The sequence below is a fragment of the Ischnura elegans genome, chromosome 9, assembly GCF_921293095.1.
Source record: "Ischnura elegans chromosome 9, ioIscEleg1.1, whole genome shotgun sequence".
In the NCBI taxonomy this organism is placed as follows: domain Eukaryota; kingdom Metazoa; phylum Arthropoda; class Insecta; order Odonata; family Coenagrionidae; genus Ischnura; species Ischnura elegans.
In genome coordinates, this window is record NC_060254.1 from 106003357 (window position 1) to 106013317 (window position 9961).

General features: G+C 37.9%; 3 protein-coding genes across 3 annotated transcripts; 2 read left to right on the top strand and 1 right to left on the bottom strand.

Annotated features, from left to right (window-relative positions):
* Nucleotides 1-2658: 2658 nt before the first annotated feature.
* On the bottom strand, nt 2659-5518 carry LOC124165888. The gene is made up of 2 exons (XM_046543427.1): nt 5399-5518; nt 2659-5273 (listed from the first exon to the last, which is right to left on the bottom strand). The coding sequence occupies exons 1-2, from the start codon at nt 5513-5515 to the stop codon at nt 2703-2705; spliced, it is 2688 nt and encodes an 895-aa protein (XP_046399383.1). The 5' UTR covers nt 5516-5518; the 3' UTR covers nt 2659-2702.
* Nucleotides 5519-5972: 454 nt separating this feature from the next.
* On the top strand, nt 5973-7785 carry LOC124165029. The gene is made up of 5 exons (XM_046542267.1): nt 5973-6251; nt 6373-6509; nt 7027-7188; nt 7281-7431; nt 7535-7785. The coding sequence occupies exons 1-5, from the start codon at nt 5981-5983 to the stop codon at nt 7783-7785; spliced, it is 972 nt and encodes a 323-aa protein (XP_046398223.1). The 5' UTR covers nt 5973-5980.
* A 368-nt stretch (nt 7786-8153) lies between these two features.
* LOC124165889 lies at nt 8154-9609 on the top strand. The gene is made up of 2 exons (XM_046543428.1): nt 8154-8879; nt 8966-9609. The coding sequence occupies exons 1-2, from the start codon at nt 8654-8656 to the stop codon at nt 9085-9087; spliced, it is 348 nt and encodes a 115-aa protein (XP_046399384.1). The 5' UTR covers nt 8154-8653; the 3' UTR covers nt 9088-9609.
* The last annotated feature ends 352 nt before the right edge of the window (nt 9610-9961 follow it).

The window sequence follows — 9961 nt, forward strand, 5'->3', positions numbered from 1 at the left end:
TATACAGTTTATACAGGTTGTATACAATTTGTATACATTGTATACAAATTGTATAAACTGTATTAATTCACATGCTGTATACAGCATATACAATTTGTATACAATTTGTATACAATGTATACAATTTGTATACAATGTATACAATTTGTACACAATGTATACAATTTGTATAACAGCAATTCAAAGTAGGCCTCAAAAACTGAAGTCCAAAAATCAACTTAGTAGGGGACCAAAATAATGTTCCACCTTCGAGAGTTCAATTGCTTCTAAAGATCATGAATCGCGTTTTAAACAAGATTCTTGGAGATCCATCAATGTTAGCCATTCAATGCCACTTGGAAATTTTTCAACTGAGGCGTCAAAAATTCAAGTCCAAAAATGAACTTAGTAGGGGACAAAAATAATGTTCCACCTTCGAGAGTTCAATTGCTTCTAAAGATCATGAATCGCGTTTTAAACAAGAGTCTTGGAGATGCATCAATGTTAGCCATTCAATGGCACTTGGAAGATTCAATGTCACCAGCGGGCGTCCATATCTCCATAGTGTCCCCGTGTCCCGTTTGTATGAAGCGGTACGAAGGTTTTAAACAGTACACTGACAAATTCATATGCAGCGATAAAATTGTATCACATACGCCCAAATTTCCTAAAAACTCGTGATTTAATATATGACACAGTAGTCATTTCGTTTCTGGATACTCTGGATAAAAAAATTCATATCCGGTGTGGGACTATTTTCTTTTGCGGATGGGGCCATAGCCACCGAGAAAGAGAGCCCGCGGAAGGATCGCCCAGGATCGCCGTTGGAGATTACGTGGTTTACGTTGTTTCACCATATTCCTTAGATTTTTGTGGTTAAGTTGGTGAAAATTAGAGTTTTTGTGAATAGTGAAGTTTCCGTTATTCTTTAATTTCATTCGGTGGGCTTCAGAAACTTGTTTGTGAGGCATTTTTGTTAAATATGCCTTTCTCGTGTGTGGTGCCGGTATGCGAAGGAAACCCCTGCAGGACTAGACCCAAAGTTCAAGTTTTTACCTTTCCTATAGATCTTCATGGATTGAAGAAGAAGTGTATTTTGGCGATAAGAAGAGACAATTTCACCCCTACGGAAAACATTAAGGTATGTACCCTTTCTCCCTGAAATTCTTTGGACGTAATTTCTAGTTAAAAGTGGCTTCATGATGTTGATGTACAGGACAAAGTGGTGTTTTAAAATATTGTAGCAGCAATTCATTTGGAAATTCTTGCATTTTAGTTGTGTTCGTTGTATTCTGTCGTTCGGATCTGTCGTGCAACAATTGCTCTATGAAAAATGTTCTTAATTATAATATATGTATTACTAGTATATTTTATAACTTTCATTTATAAATATATAATGTATTAATATTTTTACTTAAAATCTTTTCTTTTTTAAGAAGAAGAAAAATCCAAAGAAAAGTTTCTAAAATGTTTACGGCCTAAAATGGACAGGTTTCCTAATTTTGAAACCTTACCCAGACGGCACAGAACCCTCCGTATCTAATTCGTATGTACATAGTACCCATTGACTAAGGGGATACTATGCCGCTCCGTCGCTTTTCGTCAATGGATAATTTCCGTTCGCGGCCTGTCGACGAAGCGCGTACGCAGCATGTGAATGTCCGCTACTAAGCACGTACGATTGGATACGAAGCGCGCAGGAACACGGCACTCAGGCTAATCTCAATCGATTGGGTCGAAAATTAGATATATCGTAACTCGCACGATCGAAAAATGTATCGAACGCAACACCATCGATAGCTACCGACCGTAGCGAGAACCTTGATACGAATCATTATGAATTGTAAGTTCTCAATAGGTAAATAACACCATATCATGAATTCTAATTACCATGAAAGACTCACGACCGACAAAGTTTTGTCGGTTGTGAGTTTTTCATGGTAATTATAATTCATGATATAGTATTATTTACCCATTGAGAACTTACAAAACTTACTCGGCCACTTAAATAACTCTGCGAAAAATGAGATTCTCATGGCTAATTCACGCACCCCCAGCATCCAGCATTGTTAATCCCTTACAGAAAATTAATACTGGTGGCCAGTATTTTTAATACTGAAATACAGTATTAAAAATACTGGATTCAGTGATTTTCAGTATTAAAATCACTGACAACCAGTATTTTCAATACTGGAAGAGTGCCTTTAATACTGGATCTCAGTATTAAAAATACTGGCTCTGGTGATTTTCAGTATTAAAATCACTGACAACCAGTATTTTCAATACTGGAAGAGTGCCTTTAATACTGGATCTCAGTATTAAAAATACTGGCTCTAGTGTTTGTCAGTATTAAAATCACTGACAACCAGTATTTTCAATACTGGAAGAGTGGCTTTAATAGTGGATCTCGGTATTGAAAATACTGGCATCAATGATTTTATGGAAATTTATTATTAGGCAAGTGACTTCACTGCTGGCCACCATTTAGCATTAAAAATTTTGGAATCTGGGGTGCTAAGGAAAAAAATGCTGCCTCCATTTTTGTCACAAAAATCTTTTATCTCAACTGGATCATGCATTTCATGTCATATACTATAAAATGTTTCGTGATGTGTCATAAATTAGATTACCCACTTGTATGAAGAGATAGGTGTATCACCAAATAACTGGATGCATAAGTTATTGAAAACAATGACATTATTTATTGACCATTTTAAGTACTTTTAGTCCCTTTCCAAAGAGTTAACCAGAGGAAATATACATAATTTATTCTCAAATGGAATCAAAACACACTTGTTGCACAACATTTCTGGAAATACAGCAATACATTCAGGAGTTAATTCAGAAATATATGGGAAGGCATTGGAAGTAATACCAATTGATTTTTCTCGGAAAAGTGTTTCATTGGTTTGGTGTAGCTTCACTCCTAAAATAATGCATGTCATTTTATTGGAGCTCACAGTTTTAACTTTGAGAGCATGCGTAATAAAAATCAATTGCTTATTTTGGAGCTGCACGACATAATTAACTCGTTTCGTCATACGTGTATAGCTTTGAACGTGAAAGAGAACATTTTTATAAATAAATCTCTGGAATGAAATTGCATTGTTCCAATATACTTCCTCACCAACTAAATTTTCAACCGTCACTTTCTGAGCCAAAGTCAAGGATACAATGTCTGGAGCACCAAACAATCTCACATAATCACTATGATTTTCGCATAAACTTGATCTATGCTTAGCATAAGTAAGCTTCCCATATAATAACTTTGCACAGTTGGATTGAGATGTTTCCATAATTTCAGAGGCCTTTTCCCTAAGTGCCTGTAACCTTAAATACGACTTGCATATTTGATGTGGTACTGCTTGTGAGCTTTGGAACATTCGGGCCAGGACCCCATTGTTGTGCTCATAAGGGAAGGCTGATACTCCCCACAGAGATCCAAAATTTTGTACACTTTTTGGGATGTGCAATAACAAGTGACAATTAAATTTCAATAATTGTGGGGTATTGTAAACATCCTCCATTGATAGCACAAACTTCCTCAGAGCTTTCTCAGCCAAAGAGAACTCTTTCGGGCTGATATGTTCTTGAAGGAATGTTTTAATGCTATACACCAAAAGGGACCAATGGTCAAGGTATTTCATTGGAAAATTAACAGCTTTTAAAGAAATTACAGAATAGTACAACAAAAAATTTTTCCACTCTGATGCCTTCCATAATTTTATGTCACTTAATGAGCGAGGTGTTCTAGTGATTTCACTTGGTGGTTTCACAGACTGAAGGACATTATCAATTATTTTACCTTTTTTATTGCTACCGATGTAAAAGGGCTGACTTTGATTCATGGGAGAAAGCCACCAACACACCAGAGTCTTCACTACACCAAGTAGCACACAGTGCATGTATTCTGGGACGAAGGACACAATGATATTGAAAACTTTCAGAAGCAAAAGCACCGAGGGTCCTTTAATTCCATTTATGCTCTTCCCCGTCCTTTGCACCTCTCGTGTATCACGCAGGTGCTGTTCCTGCGTTCTCGGAAGTCCTACATCTCCCCTGTACATTCGTGCTTGGCCACGACCTACCGCAATTTCCTCACCTTCGTGCAAACAGAAAGGGCATCCTTGAGCTCCACGAAACGTTTTTAAGTTTTGCAATAAAGGCCTTGCTTGGGAGTCCACAGAGGCTAGGATTGTATGAACTTTAATGTTACGAACCTCTAAATCATCCGGCAATTGAATTTGGATGCCTTCAGTATGCAAAACATTCAGCTCCTCAATGAATGGCTGGAGATAAGTGTTCATGTTCGGTTTACTTGGGCCATACCATAACCCACAGAGCATTATGTTTTCCCTTCTCTTCTTAAAAGGCAACTCATTCACGGCTACCTGAATTGGCCAGAGTGAAACTTTTGACGATTTAAAAATCTTCACGCCATCAGTGTTCCACTGTAGAGTAATGTCAGGCTTGCAGATTACTCTCTTTTCTTTCAACTTTTTGTACACTTTGCCACTAATCACGTCCGTTTCTTTATCAACGTCCCACCGCAATGCAGAACAAAAAGTTACATCATTCAGCAGTTTAGCCAATTGCTCCTGCAAAGGGATTTGAATGAAGTAACTCCCTTTCTCCTTCAGTTCATCTATGGACCACCTCAATCCACACTCACACTCTTTCTCTTCCATTCCATTCATAAATTTTATGAGCTTAAGGCAATTCCGGTCACCACAGTAAAAGTGAGTTCTGACCTCTGGCAACGTTGCGAATCTTTTCAGAAACATATGGAGAGAACCGTGAGTTCTGGTGGGTAGGTGGCAGTCAACTAGTTCAATTAAATGTTCTAAGGCTACGTCAGACAACCCAAAACGCAAGGCATAGCTCATAATTAAGAGCTCACTTTCCTTCCTTGACAATCTGCTCCCTTCGTAGAGTGAAGTTCCCTCTCTGTTGGTATTTACCTCATTTTCTTCAAACAAACCTGTGGGATTAAACTCCCCATCATCACTACCACTATCACTGTCCTCAATGAAACTGTCATTAGGCTCAGAAGCCGGTGAATCCATATTCAAAACATCAGGTAGTGATTCCACCTCACAACCATCATCGCAAAAAGACATCCTGGTGGAACAAACCTGAGAATTTTCAAGCATCTCAATATCTTGGTTACTACAACTACTTTGGCTGATACCAAGTTCCCAGTCATCATCTCCCATTTCAGAATCACTGCCAGCTCCCAAGTCTTCCAGCGAAGGATCACTATCGGTGTCACTTAGGTGTTCTCCAGGGTGAACCTGCATAGCAGTAATAGAAGTAAATACTCCAGAACATCTTAGGGAAATAATTATTAAAGCATTGCCAAACATCAATAGTTATATATTCCATCTGTCAATACGGATGGAATTAGGAACTTACTAACCTCAACATCCGATACTGAGGCATTATCTTCATGTGGTTGCAGTCGTCTTCGTAATGTAGCCTCCGGTATACTGATGTTCACGTCACTCAAGTACCGTTTGTACGGTCCACGCGACATCGTACCTCAAAGATTATATTCTAGAGATTGTGCCTTACTACTGTGGTTATTACCAGTTATTACGATCAATTACGATGGCGGACTACCTAAGAACTATGGAACATAGTTTTAGTGGTAACTCAACTTCGATCATCTTTCTTGTACATCAATTATTTCTTCCATATTAATAATTTAATTATGCCCAGACTTGCGTCAAAACCGTCAAAACAATATAAAGGTCATAATATATTTTTCTCTTTTCCACCTTGTGAACGTTTTGAACGACCTTGGACCAGAACAAAAGCCTATCCAGATTCATTTCGCACCTCTTTTTTTACTTTCATTCGTCACATTACCGTTATCTTGATGTCCGTGTGCTCCATGTGGTAGGGCTGGTGAAATATTTCAGTGTAACTGCATCCTGTGGTGTAATTTACGAATTCAGCCTTTTTTTAGTTATTCTGAACTGTAATCACCATCGATATCATGTCACATGAGGGTGAAATACCAGCGACTCCGTTATCGGACAGAGAATGTCTATTGGTGCAATTTGTACACGAGAGGAAGAAACCTGTTCAAGTTGCTTTTCAAGCGTGGGTTAAGGACAGATCTTTAGATTTGAAGAAGGCAGTGGAATCGGAAATTGTTATCCGTTGGCCTTGTGAAGTGGACGTCGTGTGCGCAAAGTTAATGGAGCGGAAGCTGAGGAATTGCGTAAATTGGCAGGACTTGGTCGTGAAAGTTCGGGCTGTAGGAGGTAAGTACGAATTCCACTATGCTGAAATCTCCTTGCATTACACCCTTCACTGTGGCCTAAGCAGTTTTCTAGAACTTGTAACGTATAATTGAAATATGTTGCACCGGCACTTCTATTCCAGAATGGACTGACATGTGCCGGCAGGCCAGTAGTATAAAAAAATTCGGTGTACCGAATCCCACTAAAAAGGAAAGGCGGCAGTTATGCGCGAAGATGATCAGCAGCAGTGAAGGGGAAATGAGTACCACGGAAGAAGAGGTAGAGGAAATTGCGATTTTTTGTTTGTGTATTATCGTTAAAAGCTCCACTGATTGCTTTTTCATGCTATTTTTCCTCGTGATAATTGAAATATGCAGTCCTCTTTTTATCCATTAATTCATATTCATAGAGGAGGGGTGCGGAGAGCTCACTGATGACTGAATTGATTTGGTGATCTATGTGGACAAGTTTTAACTGAGCAAATTTTAAGGGAATAGTAAAATAATCTTATTTCCGTATTAACCACGAAGTGAGCTGAATGGTGTTGATATTTAAAAGACAAAATTCAACTCATATTGATGTTGGGAGTTAAAAGTAGTCAACATTTTAAGCTCAGTTAGTGAAACTAGTTAATTTCAATTAATTGAAAATGTTGAGTGTTGAGATTTTGATCACAATTTCCCTCATAATTTGTTTTCTTTTCAATACCTGTGTTACTGCAGAGTCACATTGTTTTTATGAAGAAAATTAAGGAAAAATGAAATAACTCTTATTGTTTAATTTTTTTCTTTTTTAGAACAATGACACCATAGATGGAGGGGGAAAACAAAAGAAACGGCAATGCAGCTCTAATCCTAAATCTAGGAAAGCCATGAATGTTGTTGTGAAGACCACAAATAATGAGGTGGCAAATAGAATCCGTGACTTGCCATTGGATCACCTTTTACGGTCTGATGTGGTAATATGCTAAGCTTATGGATCTATAGTTTTCTATTATTCTCCAATCCATAAAGTTCAATATCTTTACCTGTATAACTGCAATATTTACAGATTTCTGATGATGATGATGATGATGACAGCTCGGATTTTGAAAATAGTTCTAAATCAAGGTTATTGCAGAAAATATCTATTCTCCAAGAGGAGAACAAGAAGCTCCGTCAAGACAATGCTAGACTAAGAGCCTTGCGTTGTGTGAGTGAAGGTAATGTGTTCCACCAAACTATATACTATTGGTGATATTAATGTCATTTTGTTTATGGGAGCAATGTTATCAGCATTTAATTGTTGCTTGTCTTAATTTACAGATTTAGAAAAAGTATTAGAAAATTCTACTGCTGTACGGGAAATGATGCTTAAGCTGAAAGGTGATATGGTATCATTGACCAATGCTGCCTCCACTTCAAGAAAGGCTAACAGAACTGGTAACAGTAGCTCCTGTAGCAGCTCTGGCAGTTTAATCAACAATCAATGTACAACCACCAATGCTCCTGCGAGCGTCAGCCAGTCCAGTGTTTCGGGTGATCCTCAGCATGACATAGGCGATGAAGAAGTATGAGCTTTTTATCATTTCTGTTTTTCATTTTAATAATAAGCTTATCTGAAATTTTGCACAAACACTACCTTCACCAAGCTTTTATGATAAGGTGCATAGTTATAAGGAATGACTTAATCTATTCATAGTTTCCTATGCTGAATTATTGTTAATGAGGGTATGTCCAGGGGCGGATCCAGGATTTTTTTCTGGGAGGGGCACAAGCAAGGCCGTATCCAGGATTTTGTTCTGGGTGGGGCACAAGGATACCTCGTAATACAAAACGAATGCAATGATAATGGGAGCGTATTAAAAATCTTGCATATTTTTTAGGGTCTGGGGGGGGCACGTGCCCCCGTGCCCACCCCCTGGATCCGCCTATGGGTATGTCTATCTGTGAATTTACTGGTATAGAGCTTTAGGACAGAGAATATGTTACTGTCATTAGAATAATTCCAATTTAGAGCCTGTATAGGTGCATAGCATAGGTAAAAAGTAGGTGTTCGTAGCAGGAGGAGGGATTGATGTCAATGATTAGCTAAGTTTAATTGGATGCCAAGGGTTAACTACCTCAATACTTCCTCTAAAGCTTGGTATGAGCTTTCAGTCAACTTATTGCAAAAAGCTATGGGAAAGTCCAGTGTACTTAACTTTCATTTTTTTGGGTGTGTTCCTCGAATAATAAATAAGGTAAGTAAATTAATCATTCTTAATTGATTAACATGCTCTCAATCTGTGCCAAGACTCATTAATATGTACTGTAATTTTTCAACTAATTATAGATTAAAATGTTGAGGATTCCTTTAAGGAAGTTAAGTTATTCTGTTCACAATTTAACATAGTTTTTTAATAAGTTTAATTTTATTAAAGCTAACTAAAATTTCAGGGCTTCATGAACTTTGGTGGCCGACTTGTGGAAAAGGAAAGAGTGGCCAGAGTTGACAAGTCTCGCGGCATTTCCTTTTTCACCTCCAACATCATGGCCGTAGTATTTTCTAAGGAGGAAATGGCCAAGAGCAGTATAGCAGGAGGAGAATGCAATTTAAATAAGAAAAAGGGAGAGGACACTAAAAGCAATAAAGTTCTTCTCAATGTGGATGTCAGGAAATCAGTTGAAGGTAAATCTATTCTTCTTTAATAGTATCCTTATGAAAGTTTAATGCTATGTACTTGGCCTTATTTTTTCTCATTCTTTACTCTGCAGAATTCATTATGGGCCAATTAAGTATAACTCCTGCTATGATCAGTGAGGTTAAGGCTATCCAAGCAGCAATGAAAGCCAAATTAAATAACGAATCAACTGCCTGGAAGAAGAGGACGAAATGAGAGGAAACCTTATATCTCTAATGTCTAAATAGGCAATAAATTTTCAGTCCATAATTTTCTGTATTTTCTTTAGCCTAAAGTACATATGTTTAAAATATATTGTAACATGTCTTGGTTAGTCACATCAATCGAGAGGGTTACCCCAAATTTGACCAATTGGTTTACTTGTGTGGTTTTCCTTCTTGTGAGTTAATGAGTCTGGTCCCATTTTTCCCCCCCGTCTCTATTTTCCGTGAGCTCAAGGAGGCATGTGTGTGGCCTTCAACCCTGCCTTGTCATATGACGATGTCGTCCCAATGGCCCTTGCGTTAATAGCGACAGCTCACCAATCTCCCCCTTCACCCCGGTGGCATGCAATTCCACCGACAGTGACTAGCCTTGGTGTGACCCTCCCTCCTTCCCCTCCCCTTATAGTAGAAGGAGGACTAGTTATTATATAAGTGCCCCTTCACAATCAGCATTGAAATCACTGGCCAGTATTAAAATCACTGGTCAGTATTAAAATCACTGGTCAGTATTAAAATCACTGGCCAGTATTAAAATCACTGGTCAGTATTAAAATCACTGGCCAGTATTAAAATCACTGGTCAGTATTAAAATCACCGGTCAGTATTAAAATCACCGGTCAGTATTAAAATCACTGGTCAGTATTAAAATCACTCGTCAATTAATCACTGGCAGTAATTTTAATACTGAAATTTTTAATACTGATCAGTATTAAATTTCTGTAAGGGAAGTGGCTCGTACTTACTAGGAAACCTTGAGATGTTAATGAGAGTAAATTCTTATTAATTTTGACACTAAATAAGACATCACATAGCCCACGAGCATTAAAAAGCTTACCCTAAAGCCTGACGAAATAAAATTTTTAAAT

Excerpts from the sequence above, each read along its gene's own strand:
- LOC124165888 (XM_046543427.1), bottom strand. The coding sequence starts at position 5,515 with ATGTCGCGTGGACCGTACAAACGGTACTTGAGTGACGTGAACATCAGT. Across the intron at positions 5,274-5,398 it reads CCTCAGTATCGGATGTTGAG|GTTCACCCTGGAGAACACCT; the intron begins GTTAGTAAGTTC and ends ACTGCTATGCAG.
- LOC124165029 (XM_046542267.1), top strand. The coding sequence starts at position 5,981 with ATGTCACATGAGGGTGAAATACCAGCGACTCCGTTATCGGACAGAGAA. Across the intron at positions 7,189-7,280 it reads ACCTTTTACGGTCTGATGTG|ATTTCTGATGATGATGATGA; the intron begins GTAATATGCTAA and ends CAATATTTACAG. Across the intron at positions 7,432-7,534 it reads CTTGCGTTGTGTGAGTGAAG|ATTTAGAAAAAGTATTAGAA; the intron begins GTAATGTGTTCC and ends CTTAATTTACAG.
- LOC124165889 (XM_046543428.1), top strand. The coding sequence starts at position 8,654 with ATGAACTTTGGTGGCCGACTTGTGGAAAAGGAAAGAGTGGCCAGAGTT. Across the intron at positions 8,880-8,965 it reads TGTCAGGAAATCAGTTGAAG|AATTCATTATGGGCCAATTA; the intron begins GTAAATCTATTC and ends TTTACTCTGCAG.